The 22,279-nt window shown below is 55.8% G+C and overlaps 1 protein-coding gene and 1 pseudogene across 1 annotated transcript in view; both read left to right on the top strand.

The window, feature by feature from the left end:
- The first annotated feature begins 289 nt into the window (after positions 1–289).
- Positions 290–22,279, top strand: part of SCN4A (sodium voltage-gated channel alpha subunit 4) — a 45,994-nt gene continuing 24,004 nt past the window's right edge. The window contains exons 1-10 of the mRNA XM_059669952.1: positions 290–354; positions 14,099–14,733; positions 14,818–14,936; positions 15,085–15,174; positions 15,456–15,584; positions 16,049–16,140; positions 18,599–18,913; positions 19,713–19,776; positions 20,017–20,158; positions 21,598–21,807. Coding sequence (XP_059525935.1) covers positions 14,461–14,733; positions 14,818–14,936; positions 15,085–15,174; positions 15,456–15,584; positions 16,049–16,140; positions 18,599–18,913; positions 19,713–19,776; positions 20,017–20,158; positions 21,598–21,807 — 1,434 coding nt within the window. The 5' untranslated portion in view covers positions 290–354; positions 14,099–14,460. The remainder of the gene's footprint in view (positions 355–14,098; positions 14,734–14,817; positions 14,937–15,084; positions 15,175–15,455; positions 15,585–16,048; positions 16,141–18,598; positions 18,914–19,712; positions 19,777–20,016; positions 20,159–21,597; positions 21,808–22,279) is intronic.
- On the top strand, positions 20,668–20,812 carry LOC132219467 (small nucleolar RNA SNORA48; annotated as a pseudogene).

Genomic DNA, 22,279 nt, shown 5'->3' with positions numbered 1-22,279 from the left:
TTGCGAACCAGAATGAGTTTATGTACGTTGGTCACGAGAGGGAGTGCGTGGATGGGCTCGTGCGTGTGCCCGGGAGTGTGCGTGCGTGTGTGAGAGGGCGCGCGTGTCGCACTGCGGGTCCGGGTCGTGGGCGCCCGCCCCGGCGGCCCAGGCTGCGCCCAGCGCTCACCGGGGAGGCCAGTGCGGCCGAGGCTCCCACCTGAAGACTGGCCCGGTCCTCAGGTTTCACTCATGACCCCGTGACATCAGCGCAGCAGCTGTCCCGCTGGCCCGGCCCCCCGGCCAAGTCCCCCAGAGTCCCAGCCTCGGCCCGGCCCGAGGTGGGCATGACAGCGAGCTCCGCTCCGTCCAACGGTGAGTACCGCGCCCCTCCGCGCCCCGCCTGGCCGCCGCCCCGAGGGCAGGCCACCCCAGGGGCAGGCCGCCTGGCCCCAAGCCCAGCCTGGCTCCGAGGAAGTCACCACTTTGCTCTGGGCACTGCCGTCCTGCCCACGCCGGCCCTCCTCTTCGGCCGCCCGTGCCCAAGGTCCTGGTGCCTTGACCCTCTGGCCCCGAACTCGCCTCTCTCTGCCCTGCCTTCTGCCCTGTGCGCCCGGCCTGGCTGGCTGTCCTGCCCTCGGCTGGTGAGGGTCTCACCCTGCTCACACATGGCAGGGCACGGGGTGACCGGGACGGAGGCTGGGCTGCGTTTCTTCGGGAGGGAGTGGAGGAGCCTCGCAGTGCCCTGCTCAGCCTGTAGCCAGGCAGGGGTGCGGGGAGCGGCAGGAGGCGGCGGGGGGGAGGGGGGGGGAGGGGGGGGAGGGGGGGGGGAGGCGGCGGCGGCTCCTTTGCTCTCTGCAACAGGAATCTGTGAGATGCCAGCAGAGGACACGTCTCGGGCTGCTGCGCCGCCCTCCAGGCTCTGCCCGCCGCCTCTCTGCCCAGCCCGCCCGCTGGGGGCACAGTTGGGCTCTTTTCCTGGAGAAGCCGGGAAGGGGAGGGGGCCAGAGGAGTGGCCCCACTTAGCGGCCAGAATGCCGGCAGTGAGGGGGGAAAGATGGGGAGCCTGAGAAGACTCTGGGGGTCTCGGGAGGAGCCTGGAGGCAGGAGCTGGGGGCAGGGGTGCTGTGCCAGGACAGAGCGCAGCCCCCTCCCGCTGGCAGAGCTGGGCGCCCGGGACCCTGGGAGGGAGGTGGGCAGTGGCTAGCAGAGAAGCAGCGAGGGGCCTGCGGAGCCGAAGGGCAGTGGGGTGTGAGGGTGGTTGCTGCCCAGAGGGGGCATTTGTTCAAAAGGTTGGGAAGTCCCGTCTAGAGAGCCCTGAGGGGGGGCTGCTTGAGGCTTCCCAAGAATGCCCTGGGTGGGAGGGGTCCACCGGGTTAAGTTCTGTGTCTGGCTGCCCATCGCCTGGGTACTGGGTCAGGGCAGGGGCCAGGTCAAGATGAGGGCTCACAGACCCCCAGGGTGGGAGGTGGCCCTCCAGGTGGGACTAGACTTGTCGCCCTTTCAAACAGCGGAGTTCTGACAGAAATAAATCCCAGCCCCTCCCGGGCCAGTGAAGGTTAGAGCCCAAAGGAGCCTTGAAGGCCGTTTGAAGAGCCAGCTGAAGAGACAAGCTCTGGCCAGTCTGGAGAGGGGAGAGGCTGGCAGAGAGGCAGGGTGGAGCAGGGGTGGGCATTGTTGTCTAGCATCTGTGACCAAGGCTGTGACTGCCCTGGGGCCCTGAACTGAGCCCAGTCCTGGGCGTGAAGGGCTGGGGTTGAAGGCAGAGAGGGCTGGTTCTCCCAGGACCCTCCACATTCTGCAGTCATCTCATCCCCAGTCCCTGCCCGTGGCAGCGGCCTCACTCTGTGGGGCAGGGGCATGGGCACTTGTGGTCATCGCACTAGTATTTGAAGTCACATCACCTTGGGGGGGCAGCAGAGGGGGGCCCAGACATAGGTGAGCGTCCACCCTCATCTGCATCCCAGGCATCTCTCAAGGGCTTGGGGGAGGTAATGAGGGTCCTTTCCAGGTGAGCCTGTCCCAGCCGGGCCCTGCTGGTCATTTCTGGTTGGGAACCTGTGTGGGCCGGGGGTCGGGACCCAAGGTCACCTTCCCAGCCCCAGGCTGACCTGAGTGTCAGGGCTGCCCAGCAGCTTCCATCGCTCAGGGTCCGGTCCTGTGCCCGTGCCCAGGCCCAGGCCAAGGGGCAGCCCTGAGGCGGATGCTGACGACAGAACTCTTGGCCAAGGTTGGGGGTGGTCCTGACAAGGTCCCTGCCTTTGGGGGCAACTCCTGCCACCAGAACAGAGAAAAGTGTAGACAATGGCAGGGAGGGGCAGGGGCACAGCTTGGGGTGAGGTTAGGGAAGCTTGGAGGGGGAGGTGTCCTCAGAGAGGAGAGGAGAGGTGGACCTTACAGAGAGGGGTGAGAGGGCTCTCCAGGTGACAGGAGAGAGTTGGGGAGAAGTAAAACCCCTGAGCCTGGGGGCCGCGGAGAGATGGGGGAGGGGGGAGGGGAGGGTGGTGTCAACAACCACAGTGCAGGTGATACAAACCTTCGGTCCCTCGGCTCCTCTTACCAGCAGGGCTCAGGCCAGAGGGTGCTGTCACCCAAGGGGGCACACCTGGTGAGCAGCAGGGCTCTGTCCACAGCGGCCAGGGCCACTGCTCCCTAGGGGTGAGCTGACCCTGGCACAGGCTGGGTGGGGGCAGAGCTCCTTACTGAGACCCGGGGGGCAGTGGGTTTCAATGGGTAGCCCTAGAGTTGTGTGTCCCCAGCTTTGCAGTGGCAGGGGCAGGCCAGGTCTCCCTGGGACTCCATCAGAAGGTGCTTATGGGGCTGGGGAATCCCAGGTTCCCTCACCTCCACTTCCACTGCCCCAGGCCTTTCATGTGCTCTGGCCCCCGATCTGCCTCATCAGCAACGGCTATTTTTATTCCCTGCAGTTTTCAGTCAACAGCCCTCCTTGGGGATATGGGTCAGCAGGAGGGGCCCAGGCTGTACCCCTCCAAGAGCAGGCTGGCCCGCCCCACCGGGCCCCTAGCAGAGATGGAAAGTGCCATCGTCACCGGCCCCACTCTGTTTTCGAACTGGCTTGTGACCCTCCCACCAGACAGGCCGGGGAAGGTCATGGCGAAGCAGCTTGGTGGTTAGGAGCCAAGGTCTCTTTCCAGCCCTAGTTTGCTGTGTAGATAACCTCGGGGGTTTCCTTACCTTCCCTGCACCTCAGTTTACTCACCTGTGAAATGCAGTGATAACAACAGGACCATGGTGAGAATTAAATGGGCTCAGGACATGGGAGGGGCCCAGGACAGGGTGCGGCAAACAGCCAGGTCCGTGGAGTGTTGCCCAGGAGTTAACCATTGTGGTTGGTACCAGGCTGTGATTCTGCAACAAACGTCTCGCTGCTGGGGGTTTGGGAGGGGGAGTAACAGGCCTGGAAGGGGCTGTTGGGCAGAAAGCAGGGCCACCTTATCCCCTTAGCTGGGGGTGGCGGGTGTATTTTTCAGGGGAGGGAGAGCCTTTATGTAAGACCTGCAGAGTCTGAAGTTCTGACGTTTGCAAATGTTGCCGGGAGAGCTGGGCGCTGTGAAGGCCTAAGGGCGGAGCGGAGTCCCTCGGCTCACACTTTCATAAGGTCTGCCGGCGACTCTCCTTTTTTCTGAGGCTTCTGCGTTCTCTATCAGCCTCACTGTGGAGCAGGATCTTTGACCCGGGTAGCTGGTGAGAACACATCCCTGGCGCAGTTTCATGGGTTGAGCAAAGTTCTCTGAGCCTGTGGCCTCCCGTGAGTGGCTGGCTGAAGGGCAGGATGCAGTCCGTCAGCCTTTCTTGGGGGTTTCAGGTCCTAGGCCCCGGGGTCCTCGGGCAGCTAGAGGGCACCGCTCATCCCGGTGCTGGCAACCATGACCCCAACTCCCGGGGCCTGGCTGGGGCCCGAGCTCAAGGCCCACCCTGCCCAGATGGTGAAGGGTTGATGGAGGAGGTAGGGAGGCAATGGGCCCTGGAATCCTCCAGGCTCAGGCTTAGTGTTGCAAAGTCCCCTTGGTGGACTCAAGGCAGGAAGTAGGCCTGTCAGCTGTGGTCTGGGAGGGGTGATGGTGCAGGGTAGAGACAGGAGAGAGCAGAGGCCAACATCTGGAGGCTAACACAGGTGGAGGGAGGCAGCCCTGTGTCCTGTGTGCCTCTGCCACGGGCTGTGCAGTGGCCGTAGACATGTGTGTAGGAGATGGGTGCACACACAGGTTTGAGGGGGATCATGCGTGGAGCCTGGGGCATGATGCTTGCCGGCTCCTTGGAAATTGCTGAGCCAGCAGCGGGTAGGAAGCCCCAGGCCTGAACTGATCAGCCTCCCCACCCTTTGGGGCAGTTGGGCAATGACTCATGGAAGCAGGGCCGGGGTGTGTGTCTGTGTGTGTGTGTGTGTGTGTGTGTGCGCACACAAGTGGGCTGCAGGGGTAGTTAGGGTTATATGAGGATCGATTAGTGCAGTGGTTCTCAACCTTGGCTGCACATTAGAATCACCTGGGAATCTTTTTAAAATCCTGATTTCTGGGCCTCATCCTCCAGAAAGTCTGTTTCTCTGTTACTAATGTTGTGGCCCCACCCCCATAACAAAGAAACAGACTTTCCGGAGGACGAGGCCCAGAAATCAGGATTTTAAAAAGATTCCCAGGTGATTCTAATGTGCAGCCAAGGTTGAGAACCACTGGATTAGTGCAAATAAAAACCAAACCTTGGAGAAATCTCTTCATCAAACCATTAACCTGTAGGCCCCACCACCCAGAGCTCCCAACCGGAGGCTCTAGGAAGCCTGATCCTGGTCCTGCCAGACTCCCACCCCAACCACGTCCTTCAGGGCCTTGGCCCAAGGACTCTGGTCTGTCCTTCGCAGAGGACAGACAGATGAGGATCAGACCAACCCAGGGGGACAACCTGGATGGGACCTCAACCTGGTGTGCCCTGTATGGGGCGGGCAGTCATGCCCAGCTGACTTCTCCAAGGGGCTAGAGCAGCCGTGGGCAAACTACGGCCCGCGGGCCGAAACCGGCCCGTTTGAAATGAATAAAACTAAAAAAAGAAAAAAAAGACCGTACCCTTTTATGTAATGATGTTTACTTTGAATTTATATTAGTTCACACAAACACTCCATCCATGCTTTTGTTCCGGCCCTCCGGTCCAGTTTAAGAACCCATTGTGGCCCTCGAGTCAAAAAGTTTGCCCACCCCTGGGCTAGAAGGAGGTGGCATCTGTAGGCACAGGCACATGGGTTTGGCATCAAAGAGCTGCATTCGAATCCTTGCTCTGCGCTCGTTAGCGGGGACTAATTGGAGGCACGTGGAGCAGTGCCTGGCACCCAGTAAGCACCAAATGAACGTATCCGTGACTGCTCCCCCCCCCCTGCCGCCCCCCATGACTGCTGTTCATAAAGAAGTATCTCTAAGCCTCCACTTTGTGGGCCTGGACACGTCAGCACAATGGTGCTGAGATTTGGGGACCCGAAGAACCCACCCCTCCACCGTAAATAGACTCACTCACTCCCAAGCTGGCTGAGGCTTGGAATTCTGTATTTTAAGGTGTGATTTAAGGCTCAGCCTTGGATGCAAAAACTCACTCTCAGGCCTTTGCTTCTGGGAAGAAAAGACTCCGTGACCCACAGCTGAGCTGGGAAGGGTTAGCGGGAAGTGGGCACAGCTCACAAAACCCAAACACAGCCCATTTGTGGGTTTTTATTTCATCGGGCCCCTCACCAACCAGAAGCCCTCGGGGTGGAGGGAAAGGTCGGGTTTGGGAGGAGGAAGCAAGTTGGGGGAAAACTAACCAAATGTTCTTAGAGGGCCTTTGGGACGCGGCAGAGTACAGAGCTGATTGTGGGGGAAAGGGTTGCCCATATATCCTGAACAGGAAGCCAGCCCTGGCATACAGTAAGTGCACAATAGAAGTGGCCACCACTGTCATTCTCACCCCTCGGGAAGGACAAATCATCAGGCTGGTGGAATCAGGTGCCTGAAAAGGGGGCTTGTTTTGACCCAGTGAACCTCGCAGGGAAAATGCAGTCAGCATCAGCCCACCCCTCACCCAGGAGCACCCCAGGCGACCCTGATTATTTCCAGAACTCTCAGGGCTCCTGAGAGTCCGGAGGTTTCTGCACTAGGCTCTGGGCTTCAGGCCGCCCTCCAAGACCGCTTGGAGCCAACTTCCTCTGCAGAGAGTGTCAGACCAGGAGGGGGGCCACCCCCTGTGACTTCCTCCAGGCCCCTGGCCCGTCCAGCCAAGGCACTAAGTGCTGGCAAAGAAACAACACGGCTGCCCTCCCACCCTCACCCCTGCCCTCCCACCCCTGCCCGAGCTGAGAAAAAGCTGTGCCCTGAGATTCACTACTAGGGGGTCGTGGGGATCCATTTTGTATTCTTGGAGCGAGGCCACAGTGGGAATTAGGAATTTGGGATGCCGGATGCTGTCTTTGGCCAGGACAGAAGGGTCTGGACCTGTTTCAGTCAGTCTCCCAGGAAGTTCTGAGTCCGAGCCCCCTCTGCAGGTGAAGCTTGCGGGGCCTTCCCTGGCCGCACACAGCTCCAGGTAATTTTGCTCCAAATCCACAGAGAAATCAACAGCCGGGCCCTGGGGGGCGACCAGAAGCTGTGCTGGAGATGACGAGCATGCGTGGTTGGCAGGAAGGCTGGTGACTGGGGCCTGAGCGAGGTCAGCAAGCTACCTCTGCATCCTCAGGGATATGCCCTGGGGGACCGCCGTGAGGGGCAGTCACACCCATTTTCCGTCTTCAGGAGGGTTTCTCACAGCGGCCTGTGCACCTGGGCTGGAGGGGCCTGGCTGAGGCCTCTCGGGGGATTTCAGGCTGATGCAGTGCAGCTAGGTGGGTTTCTGGATGTTTGAAGGAGCCACCTTGAAAGCATATGTGTTCTAAGAGAGAAGATTCTAGAAGCATACGTCAGCAGGAGGGAGGGGAGTGGTGGTGTCTGTCCTGAGCCTTGTTTGGCCAATAATTTGAGGTAATCAGGATCACAGACACCCAGCTGTGAAGGATGGCCTTGAACTAAGAGAGAAACATCAAGCTCCAACAGGTTTTCACAAAAGACTGGGGGTGAAGACATACAATGAACAAGAGGAACTTAGGTAGAGGTAGATGTAAAAGCCTACACCTGGATTCATATTAACCTGGCATCCTAGAAACCTTGCTATAATCATTGTTAGTTCCAGGAGGTTTGGGGGTTTGTTTGTTTTTGCTAGGAGTTTGTTGTTGTTTTTTTAATCAATTATTTTGGATTGTGTACGTAGATAATCATGTTCTCTGCAAACAAAGACAGTTTTATTCCTTCCTTCCCAAACAGTATATCTTTTATTTCCTTTCCTTGTCTTGTTGCATTAGCTAGGACTTCCAGTAAGATTTTGAAAAGGAATGGTGAGAAGTGGCATCCTTGCCTTGTTCCTGATATAGTTAGTGGCAAAGCTTCTGGTTTCTTACCACTAGGTACTGTGTTAGCTGTAGGTTTTCTGTAAATGTTTTTTTTAAAAATATATTTTATTGATTTTTTACAGAGAGAAAGGGAGAGGGATAGAGAGTTAGAAACATCGATGAGAGAGAAACATCGATCAGCTGCCTCCTGCACACTCCCTACTGGGGATGTGTCCGAAACCAAGGTACATGCCCTTGACCGGAATCGAACCTGGGACCCTTGAGTCCGCAGGCTGACGCTCTATCCACTGAGCCAAACCGGTTAGGGCTGTAAATGTTCTTTATCATGTTGAGGAAGTTCCCCTCTATTCCTAGTTTTCTGAGAGTTTTTATCATGAATGGGTGTTGGATTTTGTCAAATGCTTTTTTTTCCTGCATCTATTAATATAACCATGTGATTTTTCTTCTTTAGCTTACAGATGTGACGAATCATATCAATTGATTTTCTAATGTTGAACCTGCCTTATGTACCTGGGATAAATCCCACTTGGTCCTAGTGTATAATTCTTTTGATGTACTCTTGGGTTCAATTTGAAAATATTTTGTTGAGGTCCACCAGGATTTAAAAGGAAAAAAAAAATCAATTGCACTATTGATAGGATGGGAAAGACCTAATTTGACCACAGCTCAGGGGGTAAAAGTACAGGGGTGATTGCAAGCTCCACCACCATGGCTGCTGAAGAAGCAAATGCCATATTGGGATGAATGAATAGGGAGGATGTCCGGCCATGGAGGAAAGGCCTCTCTCTGTGGTCAGACTATATCTGGAATTGGGTGTTCCGATCTGGCAGCCCCACAGAGAGAGAGAGACAATGCTGGGCTGGACCAGCTCCAGCCAAGAGCCGCCTCACCCTCCAGTGTCCTCACCCTGGGCTCCCTGCCTATGGACAGCTGGCCCCACCTGGCTCCCTGACTCCCCACCCTTCCTCCCCGACCCGTCCGTCTGCTCACCACCTCCAGGCCCCCAAGGTGGCCTGGCTTTACCCACCACTTCTACCCAAACTTCCGTTTCGACAGAGGTTCCAACGGGGCTTCTCACTTACTGAATGGGCTCTGGTCCTGCCACCCAAGGAGCTGGGTTTTAATTTTGGCGTGGCCTCTCATTTATCACTCTCTAAAATTATCTTATTTGCTTCCCTATTTATTATCTGCCTCCTCCCTCTGGAATGCAAGCATGGTGAGGGCAGGGACTTCGCCGCTGCTATATCCCCGCCTCCCAGAACAGAGCCCGGCACAGAGCAGATGCTCAGGAAATGTTTGCTGAATGAATAGGTGTATGATCTTGGGAGAGTTTGTTCCTCGCTAGGCCTCAGTTTCCCCATGTGTAAAATGAGGGAGTTGGACTCGTTGATTTCTCAGGTCCTTGCAACTCCAATATTCTCAAACTCAGTGGGAAGAGGCTACCTGAAGCCCCCTGGAAGCCTTTAGCTGCCACATGTGAGGAACAGGGCCGAGGCCGGAGTCTGGTCTTGGGCTGGGAGAAGGAGGGTTTGAGCTGTCCCATTGGCCCCTTTGACTCTAGGTTGTGGCTGGAGGAGCCACATGGAGATCTGCCAGTGAGACACCCAGACCATGATAGGAGGCATTGCCATGCTTGTCTCAGCCAGGAAGCCACTGTGCAATGTCCCCGGTGTCCTTTCGTTCCTCCACTGGTGCCCAACACAGCTTGTCCCCTCTATTCTAGATACATTGAGAGGGTGGGCAGAAGACAGGTACGTGCTGGCCCACCTCCACCCCCCCCCCCTGTGAGGGGCCCTCGAAGGCTGCAGGACAACATCCAGACTCCCAGGCCTGTCATTCAAGGCCCTGGCCCAGCTTTCCAACCCACCTCCCCCTGAATTCCCGTAGCACAATCACCTCCCCGCTTTAGGGCAGGCATCGCTTTCTCCTCATATCGTAGTTACGTGCGCCCATGTCCACCTTCTCCCCTATCAGCTCTCTGAAGGCAGAATGCTCAACTGGGACATCTCTGTGTCCTCCTCAGAGCTAGGTCAGCTCCTGGCTTCTGAACAGGATGGATGGATGGATGGATGAAATATATTAGAATCCATTTTATCCCTGGAAAGGTCTATAGCCAAGGCCACATCCACTCATTCTTTCAGCAAACGCTTATTGAGTTTCTTCTGTGTGCCCCAGGCTGGGACTGGCTATGATGACTTAGACCAACACAGTTCCTGTCCTCTCAACATTTCAGCCCAGTGGAGGAGACAGACAAATAAATCAGTCAAATGAACAAGACATTACCAATTATGATGATGAGGTCAAAGAAAAATACAGGGGACTGTGATAGAGACTAGAGGAGGAGAAAACTTCTTGGAGAAGAGACATTTGAGTCTAGGCCAGGGGTGAGAAAGAACAGCGTGTGAAGAGGGAGGGGGTGAGAGCTCCAGGGAGAGCCATGGCCCAAAGGCACCAGTTCATAGTTAATCCACACTATTAACCATAACAATGCCGATTTTGTAATCAAAGAAAACATGATAATTTCAAGAGAAACATCAAAAGTGCTTTATCAAAGTAATGTCTATCTCTAGCTACACATTTCCCCCATCTTTCAGGTAATTTGTGGATACCGTCCCAATAGAACTTTTCTTGTTTTGAGGCAGACCATTCAGAGACCCAATTTTCCACTTCTTTGTACATTTTGAAGTGCTGCTCAGAGAGTGCGTGTGCCATCGCTCGGAACAAGTGGTAACCTGGAGGAGTAATACAACAAAATAGCATACGTATCAAATCGCATATATATCAACATATGTGTAACTCCATCTATTGAAAAAATCCGCATTATTAACCGGTACACCTAGTAAGACATTTAGGTTTTATTCTAAGTGGGACAGGAAGTTACTGGAGAAATTTAAGCAGGAGAAACAGAATTCCTTTCTTGTTTTTAAAAGATCATCAGCTGCTTTGTGAAATTGGTTTGGAGGGTCAGGACAAAAGCAGTTAGCAGGAAATAGGCTATTGCAAGAAATTATTGTGATGTGGACCGGGGGGAAAGGCGAGGTTAGGGATATTTCAGAGATGGTATTAACAGAACTTTGGACAGATTGAATGTAGAAGATGAAGAAAAAAAAGGAGAATTCAGAGATGCCTTGTATTTTGACTTGAGCAACCAGGTGGATGGTGCCGTTTCCTGGGTTGAGGAAGACTGTGGGTGGAACAGACTGGGAAGAACACACATGTGTCATTTCTGACACCATAGGTTGAGATGCCTATTGGCCACACACATGGAGTGGTCTAGTAGCCAGTTGATGTATCCGTCTGGAGTTCAAAGGAGAAGTTCATCACACTATTTACAGTCATAGGAATGATGCGATCCAGACCCAGACTGAGTCTTGAGAACCTTGAGGGATTAGGGAGAGAAAGAGGGACGAGCAAAGGAAATTGAGAAGGAACAGCCGGGGGGGGGGGGGGGGGGGGGCGGACCATGGGCGTGCTCTCACGGAGGTCGAGACAACAGAGCATTCCAGAAGGGGGCTGTGGCCAACTGGGTTGAATGCTTCTGAGAGGCTGAGGAAGGTGAAGACAGAAACCTGTTCAGCAGACTTGGCAACAGAGAGGGTGCTAGTGACTTGACAAAAGCCGCTTCGGTTGAGTTGGGGAAATGGAAGCCAGGTTGGAAGGGGTTGGAGAGTGAATGAAAGGTAAGGAAGTACAGACAGCTGGTGTAGACACTTTCCAAGAAGTTGCTTTGTGAAGAGGACCAGAAAGATAGGGCAACAGATGAAAGGAGATGGGAGGCCAGGAGGCTGCCATTGTTTTGAAGAAGGGAGGCGGTGATGGTGGTGGAGAGAAGACAGCTGGAGAATACGGTCCTTGGGAAGCATAGACAGTGGGGGCCGGAGCCCAAGCGGAAGGTCTGGCCTTTGGGTGGAGGAAGGAGGGGGCAGGGCAGACAGCTTCTGGTTATGCTTCAGGGTGCGCCTAAAGGAGAAAGGGCGAAGGCAGAGTGTTCTTGGGACTCATTCAGTCATTCAATAATGAGCATTGGACACACTGCTGGCACCAAGGGCTGATCCTCTCAGCCAGGGTACCCAGGGAGGACTTCCCGGAGGCAGTGTTTTTGTGTAGGTGAAGTCTGGAAGGACAAATCAAAGCTCTCCAGGGAGACAAAAAAGAAGAGTGCTCCAGGAGGCAAACAGACCATAAGCAAAGGCATGGGTAGTGAGAACTAGCTTGGGCCATTTGTAAAAATGGAGGTCGCATGGCCAGACGGGGGGAGGGGGTCAGTGGCAAGGTAGGTAATCAGATCATGGAAGGCGTCAGGAAGGCCCCGTGGAGGAGTGGGGACACACTATCAAGCAGCGGGACGCCACTGAAGGATTAACCAGGGGGTGACATGATCAGATTTGTGATTTTAGAAATGTGGATGGTGGGTTAGAGGGGAGCCCAGCGGTAGGTAGAGAGGCAGATGGGAGGTTATTTGAATAGAGCAGGTAAGCAGTGATGAGGGAGCATCAGCAGGGCATGGGGACTGGCCAGGCGTACCACCAAGATGCTTTCAGCAGCCACCAACCAAAACCGTGCCTCAACTGGCCTGGCCAATGAGGACATTTTCCCTCTCACATAACAAGACATCCAGACGCAAAGTGGCTTTCAGGTGGGAGGAGAGGAATTTAGGTGAAGTGGGGCCAGCTGGGGAACAGCAGGAGGAGGTGTTGGGCTGCCTGCCATTTGTGGGTCACACCACAGGCACCAAATTCAGTGGTGACCCCAAACCCAGCCCGCAAGGAGACTGATGGGGGAGACAGACACCACTAGACAACCACACAAGCGGGGCACAAGTGACCATTGACCTCAGAGCTGTGCAGGCTGTGGCTGCGCAGGAAAGGGAGCCGTGACTTGACAGGTCTGAGCCATGGGGCGTGGGAACAGACGTGTTAAAGCTGTAGAGGCCACGGAAAGGAGGCGGGTGGTGGATGTGACTGTGGCGAGGGGGAGGTGCGGCTGTGACCGGGGCCCCGGGAAGCAGCATCTTCCAGGAGCAGGAAGGAGGAGCTCAGAGCAGAGGGAGAGGCCGGAAGGACAGTCTGGTTCTTCTCTCGGTGGTGGTGTGAGTGCTGGAGGGAGGGCCAGCGAGTGGAAACCGCTGGGGCTGTCCACTGGGGGCCTCAGGTGAGCGTCATTGAGAATAGTTTCGAGAGCTGGGGCCGGAGCCAGCCTGACTCTGGCGTCTACGGTCCCTCTTGGGCTCCGCAAAGGCGAGAGTGGGCAGCATCGCCCAGCGGGTTGTTGCCAACTGGGGCCCGTGAACTGGGAGGGTGCCCAGCGGCCATGGGGTCCCTCCATGGTCACCTGGCAGGTCAGCATCTTCTGTGTGGGTAGTGTGTGTGGGATTGGTGTTGGAGATGAAGGTGGGACGGTGTGTGCTAAGGGGCAGGGTACAAACTATGGGGACCACCCGTGCGAGGGTGGTTTCAGGCTGGATGTGTGTGCGTGTCTGCATGTGCGTGAACGTGGGCTCACGCATCCACACTCCCACACACACGATGGGGCCAATGAGCAGCTGGGGGCCAGGATCAGCAGGAATGAGCAGAGTCATCCTGTGGAAACACGACTCCCCGACTCCCCGGGTGATGATGGTAGAGAGCAGCTGGGCAGCCAGGCGGGGGCGTGGCCAGCTCTGCCCAATGGCTCTGGCCGCTCCCTGGGCCGCCCTCCCACCTGTTGACCAAGCCTGAGGAAGTGCCCGCATTGGCTGGGCCAGGGATCCTGCTGGGGCGTGGGGGCCCACTGTGAGAAGGCTGCCACCCCCAGTGTGGCTCTGGGTGGCTCTGTGGGGGCTGTCTATGTGGGCCCCATGGTGGCTACATGTGACCAGGCTGCAGGGGGTCTCCCTGCTGATGTGGGTCATTCCCCAGGGCCTTTGAGATAAGTGACCCATTACCTCCCTTCCACAGGGGACAGGCTCACGATGGCTGGGCAGGGGCCAGCAGAGGCCGAGGGACTGGCCCAGGACACACAGTCCACACAGAGCTCACAGGCCTCTAAAGCTCCTGGTGGGTGCCCTTTATCCACCCAGTTCATACAGGGACCACCAGCCAAAGACAGTCGCTGGGAGCTCCAGCCCTGCCCCCACCGTTGAAACTGTCCATCTCCTTGTGCCCTTTCGTGTGTCCATCTTTTCCATGTTAGCATCTGCAGCCCCCCCCCCCCCCAATACGTACCCTGCATCTTCCTGCTCCATCTGCCCTGCCTGCCTGTGGATTAGATTCCACAGGTCATGTGGGAGGGAGCTGGTGGGACCCTCCGCAGGGCCTAGGACCTTTCCTTCTTCCCCCTTCCAGCCCAATATCACACTTCCCCAAAGCTCAGGACAGGACACTCCACACCCACACCTTTCCCTTCCCTCCTGGCCAGGGATGGCAAACACAGGCAGATGCACTACATTCTCCTTCCCGTGCCCCTGGCAGACATCACTAATCAATCACAGCAGTCTCTTTGCACTGAGTCTGGCTGCAACCTCAACGGTCTCTGTTCACATCTCCTGGCAGCCAACAGCAGCCAACCCAAGTTGACCCTCAAGGTGAAATCCATCCGTATTCGTGCTTAAGGTTGATCCCACCAGGCCACCAGCACATTTCACACCTGACTCCTCTTTGCCCCATGTGGGCATGGAGGCCCTGTGTGTATAATAGCTTGTTGTGACTCTCTCTCTCCTTGTAGGCTGAAGCCACACTGTTCCCGGAGCTCAGGCCCAGGAGGCATTTGAGGGCACTGGGGCATTAACCCCAAGTCCCCAAGGCTGAAGAGGATCTGGTTGGTTTGTCATCAGTCCTGAGGGCAGCCAACCCCTGCTGGGGAGAATGTGGCGTGGGGCTCGGGGGTGATGCTCCTGTGTCCAATACCTGGACAGCAGCAGCGCTCAGGCCTTGCAGGCACACCCTGCAATCCCAGCAGCACCTGCACATACCCCCCCCCCCCAGCCTGGCCCGTGGGCGGGTGGCCACCCAGCATTTGGGGGCCTGCACGCTACAGCTGCCCTTGTTGCCCACTGCCCTCCTGGCCCCTGAACCCAGGATGCAAGGATGGCCCGCCTGTCTCTGTCCACCGTGGTGCCTGTGGGCCCCCACAGCCTGCGCCCCTTCACCCAGGAGTCCCTGGCAGCCATAGAACAGCGGATAGTGGAGGAGGCGGCCAGGCAGCAGCGGAACAAAGAGCTGGAGATCTCGGAGCCTGAACGGAAGCCACGAGGCGACCTGGAGGCTGGCAAGAACCTGCCCCTTATCTATGGGGACCCCCCGCCAGAGGTCATCGGCATCCCCTTGGAGGACCTGGACCCTTACTACAGTGACAAGAAGGTGGGGGCGGCTTTGCTTTGCCTGTCTGTGCATCGTCCGCCTGTCTGCCTGTCCCTAGGCCTCACAGCTCTCTCCCTGCCTCAGACCTTCATCGTGCTCAACAAGGGCAAGTCCATCTTCCGCTTCTCGGCCACCCCCGCCCTCTACCTGCTGAGCCCCTTCAACATCATCAGACGCGGCGCCATCAAGGTGCTCATCCACTCATATCCTGCTGAGAGGGGCGAGCGCAGGGGGGGGAAGAGGCAGAGGCGGGGGTAGGGATCAGCAAAATGGGGTGCTGTGGGCGAGGAGGCCCTCTGTCCACCTCCCTTCCCCACCTGCTCCCTCACTTTCCTTGACCCTCCCCCCAACGCTGTTCAGCATGTTCATCATGATCACCATCTTGACCAATTGCGTGTTCATGACCATGAGTGATCCGCCCCCCTGGTCCAAGAACGTGGAGTAAGTCTCCCCTCCCCTCCCACAGCCTTCCCCAGCCCCACCCCTCGGGCCCTGGGATTCCGCACTCTGAGGATTGTGTTCCAGGGGGACACATACTGTCACTATCACCCCATCGACACCTTAAGCCTCCAGGTGGCACACACTGTCATTCTCACCAGCGTCCTCAGCCCCGGGTGGCATAGCTCACTTCTATGCCCCTCCATCCTGGGAGGTCCATCACTGCCACCCACACCCCTACCCAGGCATGACACGCGTGGCCCTGGCCGGCCCTCTCCCCGCAGGTACACCTTCACGGGCATCTACACCTTCGAGTCATTCATCAAGATGCTGTCCCGAGGCTTCTGCGTCGACGACTTCACGTTCCTCCGGGACCCCTGGAACTGGCTGGACTTCAGCGTCATCATGATGGCGTGAGCAGGGCCCGGGGTGTCCTGAGGCTGTGGCCAGGGGAGTGGAGAGGGCCAGGCCTCAAAGAGAGCAGCTGAGTGGGCTCACCCTCTCAGAGGGTGGACTGCAGGGGCCTCGGGGCAGGGTGCTGACAGTGAGCTATACGCACAACTCCCGGAGCCACCATCCCAGGGTCTGGTTTGAAGGCTTTCCTGCTGCCGCCCGCACACACACCATGTACAACCTCACACAGCAGCCCTGAGCCTACAACAGCCCTGAGCCCAAGGCCTCACCCACTGGGAGGCCATACCCACTCCCCAGCCCAGCTCCTGCCCTCTCTCCCAACTCTCAGGCTCCCATAGGAACCTCGGAGTGACCTGCTCCCCAGCCCCCTGTGGGAACCCCAACTACAAGGATTCCTGATTTCTATCCTCTCGCCTACCCCCGGCTCTGACACAGCCTTCACCCCACCCCCACCCCCACCCAGGTACGTGACGGAGTTTGTGGACTTGGGCAACATCTCCGCCCTGAGAACCTTCCGGGTGCTGCGGGCCCTGAAAACCATCACAGTCATCCCAGGTACTGGGGAGGTGCAGGGACCCTCCGCTGGGGTCAACAGCCCCCCCACCCTCATGCCCAAGTTCCAGGAGCCTGACCCAGGGTCACAAGACTCCCAGGCTGAGTGTGTAAGACACACACCAAAGCGTGGACACAGAGAGGGTGTCCCACGGCCAGAGAGGAGAAAAGGGCCCCGTTGGAGGATGGGCATTTGAGAGGCTGCATAGCAAGGGGGGAGGAGCACAGACTCTGGAGCCAGACTGCCTATGTCAGCTCTCACCTCCACCATTTCCTAACTTTGACCTTGGGCCAGTGGCTGACCCTGTCTGTGCCTCAGTATCTGTAGGATGCGGATAATAACAGTGCCGTGCCTGGGGCCATTATGGGGATCAAATGCTTTAATATCGGTAAGGTACTTAGAGCACTAGTGCACGGCCAGTGTGCAGAGCAGCGACCTCCAGCCGAGACACACAGGGATCCGTGTGGAAAGTCCCGGCCCTGAGGCTCCACAGGGAGCACACTGCTTGCCCACTGAGCCATGGGCCCGGGCAATGCCAAAGTAATGCATCAGGAAGCAGGAAATAAATAGAACCCAGATCATCCAGACCCTCAAAAAAAGCACGCGTAGAAACTGGAGAAGGCTCATTAGAGGAGAGAAAGGCGATAAGGGATGGCGAGCAGGCTCTGGGAGGAGGGGCAATGGCTCCGTCTTAATGCTAGAAAGCACCCGAGTTCTCCTCCAGACCGAAGGCCTCACACTGCGGTGTGGGAAGGGGGCCCCAAGAGACCCCAGTAGGGACAAGTGCTGACCGAAGGCCGAACGCCGGCCACGGAGCCAAGGCCACGGCACCTTTCCTCGATGCCACACTCCCAGCATCCTCGGAGCTCTGGCGGGCTTTTATAAGGAGGCTGCTGAGCATCTCTTGTCTATGCCAGGATAAGAAAAGGAAATAAACTAATACTGAAGCGAGAGACGCTATGATTAGGCCCAAGGGAAGGGCTCTTCCATAAACGATGGGAATCGGCCCCTGGAATTCCCTAAGTTTTGTTTATGCCGCTGTCCATCCAAAGGGCCGAATGCAATGATCATACAAAGTCAGTCCAGGGCGGTGGTTCTCAACCTTCTGGCCCTTTAAATACAGTTCCTCATGTTGTGACCCAACCATAAAATTATTTTCATTGCTACTTCATAACTGTCATGTTGCTACTGTTATGAATTGAAATGTAAATATCTGATATGCAGGATGGTCTTAGGCGACCCCGGTGAAAGGGTCGTTTGACCGCCAAAGGGGTCGCGACCCACAGGTTGAGAACAGCTGGTCTAGAGCTTCTCAGCGTGAACCCCGCTATTCCTTGGGGGTTGACAGGCATTATCGGGAAAGGGGTTCTGTGGCTGAGTACGTTAATAAACATGGTATTAGAAGTTTTTGTTTGTTTCTGGAGGACTTGTCAGAACCTTTGATTAGATGATCTACACAGTGACTCTCCAAGAGAAATACACAGCTCAGCCTTTCCCGAACATAATTGAATACCAGCTCCCCTTTAGGGCACAGTTTGGGAGATTAGTGTTTTGTGGAACACACTTTGGGAATGCTGACCTAGTGACATTTATTTTTTTGTTTGTTTTCTATTTATATCTATTTTTTATTTTTATTTTTTTTAATTTTTTTTAAATATATATATTTTATTGATTTTTCACAGAGAGGAAGGGAGAGAGATAGAGAGAGTTAGAAACATCGATGAGAGAGAAACATCGATCAGCCGCTTCCTGCACACCCCCCACCGGGGATGTGCCCGCAACCCAGGCACATGCCCTTGACCGGAATCGAACCTGGGACCTCTCAGTCCACAGGCTGACGCTCTATCCACTGAGCCAAACCGGTTTCGGCTATATCTATTTTTTAAATGTATATTTCTCTCTTAACTTTTTTTTTTTTTTAATCCTCACCTGAGGATATTTTTTCCATTGATTTTTTCGAGTTGAGGGGAGGGAAAAGGGGAAGAGAGAGAGAGAAACATCAATGTGAGAGAGACACATCATTGGTTACCTCCTGCACGTGCCCCAACCAGGGCCAGGGATCAAGCCTGCAACCAGATACATGCCCTTGACCGGGAATCAAACCTGTGACCCTTTGGTCCTCGGGCCGATGCTCTAACCACTGAGCAAACAGCCAGGCCCTAGTGACATTTATTACGCTCCACTGTGTCCCTGTGTGCTGTTCCGTGAGTCAGGCAGCAGCCCGTGAAGTCTTGATAGCCCATTCTCCTGGTGGCTGAGATTCTGTGGCCATCGAAGGCTCCTGCTTAAGCACGTGATCAGAGAAGCGTGGGGTTAATTGGGGAAGCTTTCCGGGAAGTGGTGCCCCTGGTAAGTCAGGTCTTGAGGAGATGGAGTAGGCAGAGGCTTGGAGGATGAGGGAGTGAGTTAGCACCCTGCCCTGCCTGCTCCCCGTCCATACTCTTACCCACCCACGGTCAGGTCTGAAGACGATTGTGGGAGCCCTGATCCAGTCGGTGAAAAAGCTCTCGGATGTGATGATCCTCACCGTCTTCTGCCTGAGCGTCTTCGCCCTGGTGGGGCTGCAGCTCTTCATGGGGAATCTGCGGCAGAAGTGCGTGCGGTGGCCCCCGCCCTTCAACGACACCAACAGCACGTGGTACGACGATGAGATGTGGTACGGCAACGACACCTGGGGCAGCAACGACACGTGGTACGGCAACGGCACCTGGGACAGCCCGGAGAGCAGGGCCAGCAACTACACCTTCGATTGGGATGCTTACATCAGTGATGAAGGTAAGGATGGAGGCTGGAAGGCCGGGGGGCCAGTCCCAGTCCCGAGGGCAGCCCCTGTGAGATAAATAACAGGAGAGGACCTGAGCTGAGATCCATCACTTACCACTTGCCTCTGACAAGTCACTTGGTCTCCCTGATGCTGAGTCCTCACCTGGAAAACTGAGATGACAACACCTTTCTCAAAGGGTTAATAGGTCAACAGATGCCAAATTGCTTAGAAAATCCTGAAGCTTCCACTATATAAAGCAGCAGTCCGTGTTCCCTCGTCCTTAACCTATGCACTCCCTGCCAGGGCCACCACCAGGCACCCACACACCCACATCCTGTTTACATACTCACACCTTACATACTCACACACAAGGCACACATTCTCCCACGGCCACCATTCGTCTACACAATGCCTTCTGGCAAATTAGAAACAGGTACCCCTTCTTCAGCCTGTACCCTGGGGTCTGGCCTCCTCGTCCCCCAGCCTCAGCCCTCGGTCAGGGGCCCTGGCAGACACATGGCAGCCCCATGCACACACATACATGTTCCTCCCGTCTCTCTGTGTCCCGGCTCATTCTGACTGTGCAACCACACCAGGCACCGAGCTCACACCACTTGGAGCTGAGCTCCCTGCCGTGTATCTACCCAGAGATCTTAGGATTTGGGGATGCCCCTAAAGGAGGGGGAGGGGTACCAGGAAGCAGCTGTTTGGTGCGGTCCACACAGATGTGTCCCCAGGTGTGCAGTGGGTACATGTGCCCACGGTGTGTCCATGTGGTGACATGTATCCTCTGTGGCCTCTGACCCCAAGGGAACTTCTATTTCCTGGAGGGTGCCCTCGACGCCCTGCTCTGTGGGAACAGCAGCGACGCTGGGTGAGTGATGCTGGGCGATGGGAAAAGATGCCCCGGGGGTGTCAGAAAACGGGGGGCTGCTCAGGGCCAAGGGCCAGGGGAGGATGGGAATAGAAGGGAAACCTATGGGCGTGGATGGAACATCTCCCTGTTTCTGGGACACAGGAATGAAGCATTTCCCCCTGCTTGATGCCCCCCTTTCTTGGCCCCCCAGTTGGGGCTCTCCTTCTTCCCTAAAACCAGACCCCATCCTATCCCCAGGCGCTGCCCCGAGGGTTACCAGTGCATAAAGGCTGGGCGGAACCCCAACTATGGCTACACCAGCTATGACACCTTCAGCTGGGCCTTCCTGTCTCTCTTCCGCCTCATGACACAGGACTATTGGGAGAACCTCTTCCAGCTGGTACTGCTGCGCCGCCCTGCTCTCCAGCCCTAGAGCCTCCCTCATCCCCACGGCCTCTTCGTCGCCTGGCAGGACCCCCAGCAGGGCTGTCTCACCTGTGGGACCCCCTCAGTGCCCCTACATACAGACAGCTTCTTAAAGCCCCCCACATTGGGTACCTGCCCAGATCTGAGCCATAGCCTCTTTATCCTTCTCCACCTTTGCTGAGATCCAGGCCTGGCACAGATCCCCAGTCCTTAAAGTACCACAGGGCAGCTTAGAAATTCAACTCTGCCCTAACCGGTTTGGCTCAGTGGATAGAGCATCGGCCTGCGGACTCAAGGGTCCCAGGTTCGATTCCGGGTCAAGGGCATGTACCTTGGTTGCAGGCACATCCCTAGTGGGGAGTGTGCAGGAGGCAGCTGATTGATGTTTCTCTCTCATTGATGTTTCTAACTCTCTATCCCTCTCCCTACCTCTCTGTAAAAAATCAATAAAATATATTTTAAAAAAAAGACCCCCTGGCAATGGGCAATGGGCAATGGGCAAGGAGACACCTGATTGGTGGTGTTGCTCTTATATCAATCAGGGGCAAAGCAGATGTACAGTCCTTAGTTCATCCTAGCTTGATGTCTGTGTTGGTGGCCAGAGCTGTTTCATGCCTGAGGCACATAAAATTAAAAAAAAGAAAAAAAAGAAATTCAACTCTACCCAGATACAATTTTTTATTTTTTTAACTTGTTGTCTAATCGTCACACGAGGACATTTTTCCATTGATCTTTAGAGTGGAAGGGAAAGGGAGAGACAGACAGAGAAACATCGATGTGAGAGAGACACATCGATTGGTTGCCTCTTGCATGCACCCTGACTGGGACCGGGGATCAAGCCTGCAACCCAGGTAGTTGCCCATGACCAGAATTGAACCTGCAACCCTTCAGTTTGCCGGCCAAAGCTCTATCCACTGAGCCAAACCAGCCAGGGCCCCAGACACAATTATTTAGCTTCTACTGTTTGCAGTAGCTTCTACTGGAGCGACAATGTCTTCTGGTCCCTGGTGATACTTCTAACACTGATGATATTAATGAAAATAGTAATAATAATAATAACCATTATCTGTTGAGCTCTTACTAGACACCAGGCACCATTGCAAAGCTAGGACTCAAGCCCCCATAGCCCATGTTCACCATTTTTTATCCTGGCTCTCTGACTTCACGATGTCTGGCTGGTCCTCAGGGCTCTCTGAGTCAGGAGACCAGGAAAGTCTGGGTCCTGGGTATACATTTGGAAGTTCCCCAGAGTGTGGTTTAGCCTGTCAAGGATGACCAGACCCTGCCTCAAATCACCAGGCTCTCTGAGGGACCCTCTCTGTTGACCTCTCTGGGCAATGGGTGTGTGGAGAGGGGTGGTGGGTGAAGCAGGCAGGCACCATGTGATACTTCCTGTCCTGCCCCCACCCCCAGACCCTCCGAGCAGCCGGCAAGACCTACATGCTCTTCTTTGTGGTCATCATCTTCCTGGGCTCCTTTTACCTCATCAACCTGATCCTGGCGGTGGTAGCCATGGCCTACGCTGAGCAGAACGAGGCCAACATGGCTGAGGATCTGGAGAAAGAAGAGGAGTTTCAGCAGCTGCTGGAGAAATACAAAAAGCATCAGGAGGAAATGGAGAAGGTCTGGACTCAGAGAGAGGAGGCCGAGGACCCAGGGATCTATCTCCCTGCCCCTCAGCCTGGGTTCTCCTGGGCAGGCTGAGGGTGAGGGAGAGGAAGGGGCGGGGCTTGGAGGCAGGGGGAGTAGAGGCCCCGGGCTGGGGGCTTTGGTTGGATGGGAGACATCCAGGCAGTAGAAAGAGTATTTTGCAGCTCTGTGCCTCAGTTTCCCCATATGTGACAAGGAATCAGAAGTAGCCTGCCAGCTTGAATATCTATGATTTTGTGATTCTTTCTGGGCAGAATATGGGTCCCTGTCAAGAGAGGGGCGGGTCCTAATGAGGCTGCAGGGAGCAGTGCCCACTCTCTCATCATCTCACAAAGCGCAGGCTCAGTCACGGCTCAGAGTGGAGGGTCTCCAAGGATGAGGGTCCTCTGTCACCTTGGACCACCACTAGGTTCAGTGCAGGCCAAGAAGAGGGGCCCCATCCTAA

The sequence above is a fragment of the Myotis daubentonii genome, chromosome 16 (assembly GCF_963259705.1).
Source record: "Myotis daubentonii chromosome 16, mMyoDau2.1, whole genome shotgun sequence".
Taxonomy (NCBI): domain Eukaryota; kingdom Metazoa; phylum Chordata; class Mammalia; order Chiroptera; family Vespertilionidae; genus Myotis; species Myotis daubentonii.
Note: the sequence above shows the minus strand (reverse complement) of the source record. Positions and strands in the feature narration are given on the sequence as shown.